Genomic DNA, 14,772 nt, shown 5'->3' with positions numbered 1-14,772 from the left:
ACTGATGAGACTCACCCTGGCGGAGTGAACAAGGTTGTTCATCCCCTCTGGCGCTGTGTTGCTGACCTCTTGTGCGCCCCCCTGGGCACTGACGGGATTGGCCACCTGCGCCCGTCCAGCGTTGGTATCCCTGCTTGGCCTCCTCCTCCCATCAGGTGGGTACAGCACATTGCTGAACGCCTCCGCATGGTCCAGGAGGTCGCACAGGGAGGCATCACTAAATTTCGGAATTTAGGCCAGTGGATGACCTTGCGGACATCTCTGTTTTCGGTCTGACATTGTGGATGTCCGGGCGCCTTTTAGATATGGCGCCCAGATATGACGGCGGGACGCGCGCTATCAAGCCCGCCCTGCAACGGAAGACGGCACAGAAACCCCGGATACATAATTAATTACCTTAGGGGCGGAAGGTGTGGCACAGCTTCCCATCGGCCTCTGTAGCGGGAGACACTCGCCGCCCCTGCCGCTGCTATTGGACTGAGTCCCGGGGTGGGAGAATTCCGCCCTTCGTCTCCGATATCCTTGATTGGGAGCAAAATGAAAACACAGCAGAGGTCTTGACCACCTCGACTGCCTGCTGGTAAAAAGGTCACCTGGCGTGGCCTGGATCAGACTCGCCTTTGATGTCTCTCACAGCCTGTGCCCCATATCGCCTAGCCTTTAATTACCAAGTGCTGAAATGGGGAGTTGCCAAGACAGTGGCAATTAAAGGGTTAATGTCGAGGGGGGGGTTGGTTGAGCAGATGGTGCGCTGTGGATTTCGGGACTAAGTGGGCGGCGGTGGGGGTAGGTGGACAGGGTTGGGAAGGGGGAGGTGCTGAGGCGCGTGCAAAGTTGAGAAGCGTGGACTTTTCTTTAAGTGTAAAATATGAATTATAACTGCAGTGGCCCGTCGGTGGGAGTTGCCCTCGTAGGGAGTGCTAGTTAGATCGCAGCTGAAGCTTTTTAATCTCCTTGAGGACGCATGACATACCCGCATTCAAAATCCTGGCTTCTCCTGCCAAATATTTGCAGTAAGACAAGATGGTAAGTGGGAAAGTGGGATAGGTTTGCAATAAACTGGGATTTCTCTTCAAGATTGCTTCAATAGAAGCGATTTTATACAACACCTTTGCCATACTAACCCACTCCATCCCTTCCTTAATATATCCCTCAACCAACATCATGAAAAAAACATAATTTACCTCATTGCTGTTTGTGGGAGCTTGCTGTGTGCAAATTTTCCCACATTACATTGGTGACCACACTTCTAAAAGTACTTAATTAACTTTAATGCACTTTGGGATGGTCCTGAGGTCATGTTATATAAATGCAAACTGGAACCCTGTTGAGAGGAAAGTTTCTCCCCTCATGACCGCCTGGCCTTACGACCTCAGACACCCAGGCCACAGAATCACTCACAGGAACAAGTCCCATTTTGGTTTTGATACAATAGTCCCAAAATATAGGTGCCGTTATTTGACCAGATGTCGGAGGTGAGGGCCAAGCCAATCCATTTAAATACAAACATCCTGATAAAATTTATCTGGGTATATTTGACTGACAGTCCTTTCTGAGTTTCAGACATTTGAAAATTTGATTTGTCCCATCTTGTTTTTAAGAAGTAATTCTCAGCTTCTCGTTCAAATTGAGGCACCTGCCATCAAAGGGAGATAGATAGGCCAAGCATCTCCTTGGATAGTCAGCAATAAAACACCATGTAATATTCAAGGTCCAGTTCAGCCTGCATTGCAGCTCTGCATAGCAACTGGGGTAGGTTTTTGTCTTTAACTTTCTGTAAAGGGATCATTAAGCCAGTAAGTGCTGTAAATCCACAGTGTGCCATTATTTCTGCTCCCTTACCCATTTCCATTTGAATCTGTTTGGCAGCTTTAAGCCTCAACCACAGTCCAGTGGAATGTTGGTTCTGCCACCTTCCGCTGTAACGGGACATTATATCAAGGAAGGTTAGCCTGGAGAAGTTGAGGCTGTTCTCCTTCAAGCACAAGGAGATTGGGGATAGATCTGATTGAGGTGTGCAAGATCATGACAGGTTTGGATAAGGTAGGCAAAGAAAAGCCGTTCCCATTGGCTGAGGGCACAAGGACTGGGAGGACACCGATTTAAGGTTTTGGGCAAGAGATGCAGTGGGGGGAATGTGAGGAAGAACTTGTTTTACTCAGCGAGTGGTAATGACCTGGATCTCGCTACCTACGAAGGCACTGGAAGCGGAGATGATCAATGATTTCAAAAGGAAATTGGATGTGCACTTGAGGGAAATACATGGCTACAGAGATAGTGGAGGGGAATGGGACTGACTGGATTGCTCTCAAGAGCCAACCCGATGGGCCAAATGGCCTCCTTCTGTGCCCTTATGACTCTGAGTTCTATCCTCACTCAACACCTACACATGCTAGACATCAATCTGGAGCAAACTGCCGTTCCTTGTTTGGCCCAGGGGCTTGGGGAGAAATGATTAAGGCCCAACTGGAATTCAACGCAGGCCAAAGGTGAAGTCAGGGACTTTCCTGGCCTGTGTGGCTGAGTTCCAGCTCCTTAGTTTTCAGCTGGAGCTCAAGGTCCAAGCGAGAAGGACATGGTCTAGACCCAGGCAGGCATTATTGGTTGCAAAACTTTTGGCTTCCTCGACTGCCTCTGTGAAGCCCCTCTGCCTCTCTTCTTTCCTCTTTCCTCTTTACTTTTAAAAGCGTTTCTTAAAGCCCAATTTACTAAGCTTTTGGTCACCATCTCCTAACTTTTGCACCAAGGATCAGCATCTACTGGGGTTAGAAGACCATCTTGGGGGGAGGCGGCTGTGGGTGTGTGCTGAGGAGGATATCACTAAACAGGATGTGTCACATCAGAAACCTGGTAGACACAACTGAGTATCGGACAGGGACTAATGAGATGGTCAGTTTGATTTCTCTCATTTTACTGTACCGTTCCAAGATGAATCTCTATCCTGTATTATTATGGGTGGTCTTAGGCACAATGGTAGCATCTCTGCCTCTGGACCAAAAGCTCAGGGTTCAAATCGCACACCAAGACTTGTTGGCCATGGAGGGAGCATTCATGACGCTGTTCAATAAGCTGATAATCAGCCCAGGAATGCTTCCACCATCTTCCCACTATTCCCCAAAGGGAAAAAAAGTGTGTGAAGACATGCAAAAAAAAAACTCATAGTATTTATTTTTTCCTCCCAATTGTATATTTTATATCTCAGATCTATACAGAGATGGCTCTAGTTTCTATGTGTGTAACAGGTTTTATTCAGTGCTCTAAAATGTCTACTCCATGCTTCAGTTCTGGATTCCAGCTCTTTCTGCAGCTTTGTTTACTTTTCTCAGAATCCACACCCAGGTTTAACTAATCAAGCACAATGAGTATCAATAGTCAACAGACTCACATAATCAAACACAGAACAACTGAACACTGCACTTCCTTCTCTGTAAAGCACCTCGAGAGATTTTCCCCCATAAAATTTCTGATCAAATGGAAATTGTTTTCTTGAAATAGGGGGAGAAAGAACTGGTATTTATGTAGCACCTTTCATGAGCACAGGATGTCTCAATGCGCTTTACAACCAATGAAGTATTTTTGACATATAGTTACTTTTGTAATCTAGGAAACGAGGCAGCCTATTTGCGCACAGCAAGTTCCCACAAACAGCAATCAGATCATGACAGATAATTTGTTTTTGGTGATGTTGAGGGATAAATAGAGGACGGGACATGAGGGTTAACTCCCTGCTCGTTGTGGAATAGTTGCCATGGGATTTTGTAACCCTACCTGACATTCAAAAGATGGCACCTCTGAGAGGGCAGCACTCCCTCAGAGCTGCACAGGAAGAGACATGTTAAATCTAGTACTCAAGTCTCTGGAGGAAGAGTTGAACCCACAACCTTCTTGGTGAAAGGCAGGAGTGATACCCACTCAGCGCCAAGGGAGGTAAATCGACATAAAAACAAAAAAATTGTTGGAACTACTCAGCAGGTCTGGAGCATCTACGGAGAGAAACAGAGTTAATGTTTCAGATCAAGATAACTCACAGAACTGAAGAAAGACAGAAGTGTAAGCACTTTTAAGTCAGTGGAAAGATGGGGGAGGGGGCAGGAAGAACAGAAGAGAAGCTCTGCATTAGGGTGGAGAGCAAGAGAGATTAAATAACAAAAGATTTGATGATACAACAGCCAAAGAGAGTGGTAATGGGTATAGTAAAAGAACAAAGGTTGTGTCCAAATAAGGCATGAATGGTTACATAGCAACAATCTGAATGGTCATGAAGGAAAAGAAACAAGGCCAACCCAACAACAACAAAACAAGAAAAAAAATACATATAAAACAAGATGAAGATGGAAGTTCTGATCTAAAGTCAAGATTCTAAGGGGGCATGAGAGGGTAGATGCTGAGAGGTTGTTTCCTTTTGTGGGAGAGTCCAGGACCCAAGGGCATAATCTCAGAGTAAGGGGCCGCCCATTTAAGAGAAAGACGAGGAGGAATTTCTTCTCTCAGAGGGTAGTCAATCTGTGGAATTCTTTACCGCAGTGGGCTGTAGAGGCTGGGTCGTTAAATATATTCAAGCCTGAGATAGACAGATTTTTAATCAGTCAGGGAATCAAGGGTTATGGGGAAAAGGCAGGAAAGTGGAGTTGAGGATTATCAGATTAGGCATGATCTCATTGAATGGCGGAGCGGACACGATGAGCCGAATGGCCTACCTCTTCTCCTACGTCTTAATGGTAACTCAGTGTTGTGTCCAGAAAGCTGTTGGGTGCCCGGTCAAAAGGTAAGCTGCTGTACCTCAAGTTTGGTTTGAGCTTCACTAGGACACTGTAACAGGCCAAGGACAGAAAAGTTAGATTGGGAGCAAGGTGGAAAATTAAAATAACAAGCACCTAGAAGCTCAGGGTCATGGACTGAACGGATTTCAGATTTCTAGCATCTGCAGTTCTTTGCTTTTAACGTTTGAGTTCAGCTGACAACTTTATCTTCAGAAGAACTATTGAACACTTCCTGTTAACGTCTCTCTTGCTCTCTCTGCAGTATCGGTCACAATGAGGTTATTGGGATGTGTTGTGTGGGAAATGATGCTGATGGACCAGGTCGAGAGCACTGGAACGAAATGTTGGCCAACCCACGCAAGCCCATTGAGCAATGGCACCAGCTGATTGAGGTGAGGTTGAGGCCCTCCAAATAGCTTGGCTGCATTCTTAGGGAGTTGCGTATTGTTGAGAAATTGGCAGTGTTTGACACAGAGCAGGGAGAGTCTTAACAATCAGTCTCGAGTTTTAAACTCATTCCAATCTCTGTCCTTCTCTTTCTTTTTTATCCCTCAGGAAAAATTGATGAATAGTTACATGACAAAGAGTTACACCACCAGTACTGGTGCCACCAAAGCAGTTAGCATTGTGGTGGAGAGTCCTCATTCAGACTGAGAGTCTTACCATATACCATATAAGGTGAGTGCTTCCTTCCCCCTTGGGCCAGGCAAGAGAAAATAGAGGGGTTGGAATAATCAACAGCGTGATGGAATGAAGGAGAGAATGAAATATAGATGTTATGACGTGGCAGATGAATTCTGCCAAGTGGACCAAATCACGCTATCACAACAGTTTTGCAATTTGTATTTATTATGAGAAGGTATGTGCACTGAATTCAGAAGTAATGAGTCCACCAAGACCTTTAGAGATTTTTAAAAATTAAATTAAAATATTTATTAACTAAATAAAAGATTTCAAGCACATACATATGACTCAATTACTTATTACTATATCAAATCCTAAAATTCCTAATTGACCTGATTCCCAGTTACACAGGCTCTTTAAGGCAACAGTCCAAAATAGATTTTAGATTTAAAACAAACCCAGCAAGTTAACACAGTGGAATTCCAAATGGTTCTTCTCTAACTTCAGTTACTTTACACAGCAGACTTATGCACAAATGGCTGGAGGTTTCTTGAAGGCTTTTTCACACACTGCTGTTAGATCTTACATGCCCTTTTCTCATATAGTCTTTCATTCTCCTTTATATATGTTTCTCCCTCCTTAATATGTAAATTCTATTGTTCCATATGCCTTTGAAACTGAATCTTCCTCATAATATAAAAACTTTCATGTTGCCAATATTGTCAGTAACCTTTGGGAAAAATAAACACACTCCTTAGCCTTGTTTATCTAGCTAGTTGTAAACAGACTAACATTCCTTTGAAATCCAACAATCCCTTCATTTATCTAAAAATGCAAATTCCCTTCACACCTTACATGCTAAGCCAGCATCCATGTTTACTCATTAGCATGCCAAACACATTTCTATACCTAGCTTCTTTTGATGATTTCAAGCTTGCAGTCTTCTTGGCTCCAAATGTAATTAAATCACAGAGACCCATCTATACTTACCCCCATAAACCTACTTCACAACAAACCAGAGAAATATTATGAAAATTATTATATTTTCATCACAATAGAACACTAATTAGGACACAGCTAGAGTACTGCATAATGTTCTGGTCAACTCATTACAAAATTAGATGTGATCACACTAGGGAGGGTACAGAGGAAATTTATCAGGACAGGAATGAGGAATTTTAGTGATGAGAGAGGATTTGATAGGCTGAGGGGAGATTTAATTGAAAATTATGAGGGGTCTAGGCAGAATAGATGGGAAGGGCATATTTCCCTTCGCAGAGAGAAATCAATAACCAGGGCACATAGATTTAAAGTAATTGGTGGAAGGATTAGAGCGGAATTGAGTAATTCTTTTCACCCAGAGGGTGGTGAGGGGTCTGGAACCCATTGCCTGAAAGGGTTGTGGAGGCAGAAACCCTCATTGCACTTTAAAAAAACACTTGGATATGCACTTGGGACACTGTAGCCTACAGGACTACGGGCAAAGAGTTAGAAAATGGCTGGTTCTTCTTCAGCCAGCAAGGGCATGATGGGCTGAATAGCCTCCTTTGGTGCTGCCAATGTTCCTATATGTTTCCACATCTAACAGAGAGAGATGAAGATAGAGGAATGAATGGAGTGAAAGGAGAGTCGGACATAATGACAGTCACAGGATGGTGGTGTAGTGGTAATGTCTCTGGACTAGTAATCCAGAGACCCAGGCTAAGGTTATGGGTTCAAATCCTACCATGGCTGCTGGTAGAGTTTGAATTCCATTAATATAAAAAAAAACAATCTGGAATATAAATCTAGTTTCATGACCATGAAACTATCAGCAGTTATTGTAAAAGTCCATCTGGATCATTAACATCCTTGAGGAAAGAAATCTGCTATTCTGGTTTGGCCAACATGTGACTCCAGACCCATAGCAATGTGACTGACTCTTATCTGTCCCCTGCAAGCCACTTAGTTCAAAGGATGGGCAACAAATGCTGGCCTTGCCAGGGATGCCCACATCCCATGAAGCAGGGTAGCAGAGACTTAAAGTGACAGAAATGGTGAGGTTAGAGAGAGTGAGGTGAATTCAATAGTTGAAGTAAGGGAAAGTGACAGTTAGCAATAGCTGTGTATTTGTGATGGAGGCAGACAGCAATAGGTTTCTGTGATAAATAGGAACAGTAATAATCTAGTTACTTCAGTTTCATCCTCTCCATTTTTTCTCTCTCCCGCAGGGAACACAAGAAGCCAGCAGTGCTTTTTTACTTTTCTTCAGTTTTAAAAATCCTTTCTTCATCGCGAAAGAGAGAAAGAAAGGGGGAAACAAAAACGTACAAACTTCTGCATCCTGGTCGGAGGAGAGCGAGGAAGAGGGAAGTGGGCATGAAAGGAAGGGGTAGACTCATAGATTAACCCATGGTTCATCTAAAACCATATTCAACCAAATGTGTGCATTTGTGAAGGGGACGTCTGGGAGCCCAATTCAGGACTGACTCCCTAGCCGGAACCGAGGTGAATGTTTGGAAGCGATGCAACTATGAAACCGAGTCTTTTGGAGCAAAGATAGCTTCATTTAGAGTGCATGTTTCACCATGTATGTCATGGATGCGTGTGGCTTGGGTGCGACCTATGTGAGTGGGAAATCGCTGGCCCACACCATAACCCCCGCCCACTTTCCTTTCATCATCCCCACCCCACCCCACACCCCCTCCCCACCCCCCACGACTTGGGGCTACAACACCAAGTCAAAACACGACCTATTCTCTGCAAATTCCCGCCAACCGGATGGATGGAGAGCTGTGCCGCCGGATATGGGTTCCCAACCCGCGAATTTCAGAAGAATTTTTTTCCTAGAGTCAATAACTGTGTTTTCAAAAGCGTTGGAAACCAAGACTTCGGTCACATGGCAGCAATCTTGCTAAGTGAGATTCAAGTGGATTCAGTTGCCCAGGCCTCAGGGTTGGCGGGGGTGGGGCGGTGGTGGGGTGGGGAGGGAGAGGGTCATTGGTAGGGAGAATTTCTATCCTAACCTGCCCATCAGAAAGCTGAAGGGGTTGGGTAAGACCCTAGTTCTGCATTATTGCCAAATTTCACTCTCCTCTAGTCCACGAATGACTTGGGGCAAGACCCAGCTGATTCCTCACCCATCAAGGCAGGTTAAGATTACCACTATCTCCTGAGGTGGGAGTGAGGGGCGTCTCCAGTAGCCACCACCCCCCTACCCTCCATGACCACCTCAAGCCCAGCCCCAACCTGCCAATATCTGTTCTTCGTGAGTGCCATCCAGTTGACCCAGATGTTCATGAGAAGCGAACCACCAACTATTAGAACCAGAAAGCAGGTGTAAATAAAATTCCAAAATGCTTCTTTAAGATTTTTAATGAACCATCACCAACAGCGGAGCAAATATCAAGGATCCAGCCCACCCTGGTCCCATCCTGCTCCTTTCTAATTCCTTGCTAGAACGCACCTTAATTACGTTGAATCCAAACCGACACCAACGGGCATTGAGTTCCTGCTAGTCTTTGACTACTTATGTTCAATAGGGCAGATCATTTGCGACAGTCCAACTCACACATTCATAGCTGCATAGGTGCAGGAGGAGGCCATTCAGCCCCTTGATTCTGTTCCACCATTCAGTGGGATTATGGCTGGTCATGAAGTCGTACGTGGAGAGAGAGGGAGTTCCACACAAAGGTCTGTTCTCAGGCTAACAGGAGCCAAGCATTTGAAGCTACAATTGATAGAATAGGGACATGTAAAAGTCATTGATCAGTCTTGTATTGTTTCAGAGAATATAGGCATTCAGTAACAGACACTTCCCCTTTAAGAATCTCCCAAAAATGTTGGTTGTTGAGGGGGGTGTTGGGGGAGGGTGTAGATGGAGGAGGGTGTAGGGGTGGTATTTCTGCAGGATCACTCCCAACTCCCCATCTGTTGTAATAGATGATCAGGAAATCACACCCCCACCTCTCCCCCCACCTTCCAAAACACTGTGGCTCAGCAGGAGTCTCTCTTGCCTCTCAGTCCAGAAGATTGTGGACTCAAGTCCACTCTGGGGACTTGAGCACATGAAGCAGGCTGACACTTTGAATAATGTTCTCACTTTTTGTTCTTCTCTCTTTGTGAAGAACATTTTCCCTCACTGACCTAATTGGACTTCCTCTCTTCCAGTGCGCTCCTGAAATGATACAGCGCCTCCCTCCCTCATCTCTACCCTCCCTAACTAACCCACTTAGCTATCCTACTTTCGAAAATGTCCTCTGCTCCATAATAATTAAAAACTGCAGTAATCTTTATCCTGCTCAATTCTCTGTAATTCCATACAGTTACACAGTGAATAACCCTTACCCTGCTCAATTCTCTGTAATTCCATACAGTTACACAGTGAATAACCCTTACCCTGCTGAATTCCCTGCAACTCCATACAGTTACACAGTGAATAATCCTTACCCTGCTGAACTATCAACAACTCCATACAGTTACAGTGAATGATCCTTACCCTGCTGAACTATCAGCAACTCCATACAGTTACAGTGAATGATCCTTACCCTGCTGAATTCCCTGCAACTCCATACAGTTACACAGTGAATAATCCTTACCCTGCTGGATTATCTGCAACTCCATACAGTTAAACAGTGAATGATCCTTACCCTGCTGAACTATCAGCAACTCCATACAGTTACAGTGAATGATCCTTACCCTGCTGAATTCCCTGCAACTCCATACAGTTACACAGTGAATGATCCTTACCCTGCTGAATGATCAGCAACTCCATACAGTTACACAGTGAATGATCCTTACCCTGCTGAACTATCAGCAACTCCATACAGTTACAGTGAATGATCCTTACCCTGCTGAATTCCCTGCAACTCCATACAGTTACACAGTGAATAATCCTTACCCTGCTAGATTCTCAGCAACTCCATACAGTTACACAGTGAATGATCCTTACCCTGCTGAATGATCAGCAACTCCATACAGTTACACAGTGAATGATCCTTACCCTGCTGGATTCTCCGCCACTCTGTACAGTTACACAATGAACAAGCCTTACCCTGCTGAATTGATAGTAACTCTGTACAGTTACACAGTGGGTGATCCTTATCCTGCTGAATAAACATAAAGACCCTGAAATCCATGGAACTGAAAGGATTCTACAACAACAGAAGCCAACTTGGGGATAGGGGCATCGGGGGATGGAATTTTGGGTAGCATTCACTTCCATGTGTGCCCATTTTCAGAACTTTTGTTATTAGAAGGTGAGCCAGGCTGATGGGGTGACATCACCCAATGGTTACTTTTTACACCAGAACCTCTGGTGTAACTTACTGTGTAATTGTACAGTGTTATTATTTTTCAGCAGGGAATGTTTGCTCACTGTGTAACTGTACAAAGGTATTTATTTATTCAGCAGGGTAAGGATTGCTTACTGTGTAACTGTACAAAGTTATTATTTATTCAGCAGAGTAAGGGTCACTGCAGGGAATCTTAGAGTTGGGCCCAATCCAATGAGAATGTGGGGATTTCGAGATAACATGGGTAGAGAATTGGATAGGAGGTAGGAAACAGAATAGGAATAATGGGCATGCCCTCCAAGTTGCAGCCTCTGACTAGTAGAATCCCCAAGCATACTGTACTGGGGCCTCAGCTTTTCACTATATTTATAAATGAATTCAATAAAGAAATAGAATGGGGGTCTTGTGGCGTAGTGTCCCTGCCTCTGAATCAGAAGCTCCTGGTTCAAGTCCCATTCCAGGACTTGATGGCCAAGGAAGGTGTGTTCATAACACAGCCAAACAGATTGAGTATCAACTTGTAAATCCCTCCAACGCACACCAAGGGCCAGCAGTAAAAGCGGGAGAGATTCCTGGTCAGCCATGTGATGGAAAGTAAGTTGAAGCCTCTACCATCACCATTCATATCTCCAGACTACAACATGCATGGAAAAGTTCATGTCAGCACAGCAACTTAGACTCCTTGGTTGGCTGGACAACCAGTGTGGACGTGATTGGTGCCAACAGCACGGGTTCGATCCCTGTTCCGGCTGGGGTGGATTCAGGACCTGCCTCCTTGCCCTACACATAGTGGATGTCATGAGGCTTGAAAATTTCATAACTGGTAATTTTGTTAGGCAAGGACATGAAGGGTTATGGATCCAAAGCAGGTAACTGAATTTAACATACAGACCAGCCATAATCTAATTGAATGATAGAATAGGTTTGAGGGGCTGAATGGCCTCTTCCTATTTCTATGTCAATATGTATAGGAACACTGCAAGTGCTTTGGGAAGAACAGGTTTGCAATGTCATGACATATAGTGACTGTTCTTGGAATCAAGGGTTATGGTCGGGGCAGCCATGGTAGGAGGAAAGTGGAGTTAAGGCCATAATCAGATCAGCCATGATCTTATTGAAATGCGGAGCAGGGTCGAGGGGCCAAATGGCCTACTCCTGCTTCCATTTCTCATGTTCGTATGTGTCCCAGAAACCTAGCGAGATGCCCCAGAGAGGGCCACACAATCTGATTCAAAATAATGACCCTGCTGCAATAATAACCTTTCAGCACTAGATGTCTATAACATGCTTAATGTTTGTTTATAATTGTGAAACCAAAGGACATCACCAAATTGGATAGAGTGTGTGAGGTAAATGGGTGAGTCATGGTTAGCTGACACCTGTTTGTGACTGAAACGACTCATGAAGGAACATGAAGGAAGACCGATGGAGATCAGGAATAATGAAATCCTGGAGAAGATCAAGTTAGATTGGAGACAGGGCGCTTCTTAATTTTAGCACCGTGCGGATGTGGAGAGGAGGAAATGTGTAGGATGGCGTTCTTCAGCTTCTGAAGGCACAGGAGAGGACAATTTGGAGGAACAGTGGAATAGGGAGGGAGAGTCAAGAAAGGCTGTGAGAGAGGATGGAGGCTGGGGGTGTCAGAGATTTATCTTGCACCCTCCCCAAGAGTGAACTACTCGTTGGCCATTTAGAGGAACATTTCTACCTGTGTAGACCTGAAAGCAACAATCCCGAGCAATAGAATTCCAAAAGATCCTCCATTTTCTTGTTTTTTTGTTATTGTAAAATTTGCCTAATGTTACCAGTGATGAGGGTCAGAAACCATGTCTCTTTTCCTCCATTTTTTGCATGTGGTGTCTTGTCGAGTGGCATGCGGAGGCAAAAAATAACTTGCTCCTTTTAAAGAAAACACAAGCGGGGGGGAAGAAAAAATCTTGTCGAATCCAATCTTGTAAATCGAATCCATCCATTGTGAATGTTTGTAGGATGTTTTCCAGCATGTGTCAAATGTGTTTGTCAAAAAACACACACACACTCAAAGCCATGAACGCTGAAAAATAAATGTGATTATTTTCTCTTTTCTCGGAATTGGTTGTGTTAACTCCGCTCACACCTGTGGCTAAACTGTTGAATAAAACATTCATGACTTATGGTGATACCTATTTCGCTCCAGTAAGTTATTTTTAGGCAAAGGGGCATGGTGTTGACTTTTGAGGTTTCCTGGGGTGAGAGTGGCTAAGGTAAGGGTTAACACTTGTGCTGCTGAGGTTCAGCTCCTGTGCAATAAAAAACCTTCATTGTCTCACTGACCAGCTCAGATACCCAGAGCCCTCACCGTCTCCGATACCCAGAGCCCTCACCATCTCCGATACCCAGAGCCTTCACTGTCTCCGATACCCAGAGCCCTCACCATCTCCGATACCCAGAGCCCTCACTGTCTCCGATATCCGGAGCCCTCACCGTCTCCGATACCCAGAGCCTCACTGTCTCCGATACCCGGAGCCCTCACCGTCTCTGATACCTGGAGCTCTAATATTTTGTATTTGAACTGCTAACTCATGAGTGAGGGGCAGAGAGATCAGGTTAGTCACATGGCTGTTATGGTGCTGTGTGTGAGAGCTGTTGATGTAGGGTCAAGGTTGTTATTGAGATAAGCAGTGGGTGAGTGGCAGCAATGATCCCCTTCTTGCAGATACCTAGCAGGCTGCAGACTCCCGGGTCAGAACCACTGGTTAAAACACCATACCGCACAGGCTGTGTAGGTTCCTGCTCGCTGCTGAGATAGCTGACCCTCGACCAAAGCGAACTTAAGCACCGCCTAAACTCAGGGGGTGTAGACGGAAGGCAAGGTGGGGCTGGGAGAATTGGGAACTCTCCAGAGAGCTCCTGCTCTTGGTCGTTCACCATCCACTCCTACTAGAGTGTATCAGTACAGGTACCCAATGAGACCAGGATGAGGCAGGGATATAAAAGTAGGAACGGTAGGCCATATGACACCTGGACTAGTTCTGCAATTCAGTAAGATCTATTTTTTCCTTCTTGTTTTACGTGTTACAGGCAGCATTTGTTGCCGATCTCTAACTGCCTTGAACTGAGTGACCAACTAGGCCATTTCAGAGGGGCAGTTAAGAGTCAACCACATTGCTGTAGGTCTGGAGTCACATGTAGGCCAGACCGGGTGAGGACAGCAGATTTCCTTCCCTAAAGGACATTTGATGGGTTTGTACAACAAATCATACAGTAATGGTCACCATTACTGAGGCTAACTTACAATTCCAGATTTTATTAATTGAATTTAAATTCCACCAGCTGCCATGATGGGATTTGAACCCATGTCCCCATCATCACTACGCCATCATCTCCCCTTAAATGGTTCCATTGACTCCACTTTCCCTCACTAACCCCTTATCCCTACATATCCAAAAATCTATTTTTGACTTTCCTCAACAACTGTCAACACTGAGCTATTCCACTGTGGAGGTAGTCACCTGATGGTTTGGCAGGGGCTACCGAACGCTGGCTAATTTGCTCTCACACTCCAGCTGAAGGGTCATATAGAGCCTAACCACTATCCTGCCTGAGATAAACCAGCCAAGGGGTTGAAGTTGGGGCCCTCAGTTCCATATGGGATGGTACATCAGCCACCCGGCCATCCTGGGAACATTGCCAGGCGCTTCATCTGGAAGGTAAATGCAGCTTATTGGAGAAACAAACAAGGCAAAGAAGGGTCTGGCTCTGAATGAGATGGCAATGAGAATAATGTGGAGAAATTCTTTAGCTAGTGAGGACAGGGGGATTGTGGCTCAGTAGATTAGTGCCTCGATCTCTGAACTAAGAATGCTGGGTTCAAGTCTCACTTCAGGACTTGATAGCCATGGTAGGAGTGTTCGTGATGTGGTTCAACAAGTTGATAATGAGCCTGTTATGCCCCAAAGGGGGAGAAGGGCAGGGCAAGTATGAAGCAAACAAATTTGGAAGAGATAAGACATAGGAGCAGAAATTAGGCCATTCAGCCCATCAAGTCTGCTCTGCCATTCAATCATGGCTGATAAGTTTCTCAATCCCACCTTCTCCCTGTAACCTTTGATCCCCTTACCAATCAAGAACCTATC

At 44.9% G+C, this 14,772-nt stretch overlaps 2 protein-coding genes across 2 annotated transcripts in view; both read left to right on the top strand.

Annotated features, from left to right (window-relative positions):
* Positions 1–5,414, top strand: part of syt3 (synaptotagmin III) — a 64,044-nt gene extending 58,630 nt beyond the window's left edge. Inside the window, exons 6-7 of the mRNA XM_078531703.1 lie at positions 5,023–5,152; positions 5,316–5,414. Coding sequence (XP_078387829.1) covers positions 5,023–5,152; positions 5,316–5,414 — 229 coding nt within the window. The remainder of the gene's footprint in view (positions 1–5,022; positions 5,153–5,315) is intronic.
* Positions 1–14,772, top strand: part of LOC144669369 (serine/arginine-rich splicing factor 3-like) — a 388,848-nt gene that overhangs the window by 255,127 nt on the left and 118,949 nt on the right. The window lies entirely within an intron of this gene.

This window comes from Cetorhinus maximus, chromosome 29 (genome assembly GCF_964194155.1).
Source record: "Cetorhinus maximus chromosome 29, sCetMax3.hap1.1, whole genome shotgun sequence".
Lineage (NCBI taxonomy): Eukaryota > Metazoa > Chordata > Chondrichthyes > Lamniformes > Cetorhinidae > Cetorhinus > Cetorhinus maximus.
This window is presented reverse-complemented; position numbering and strand designations above follow the sequence as displayed.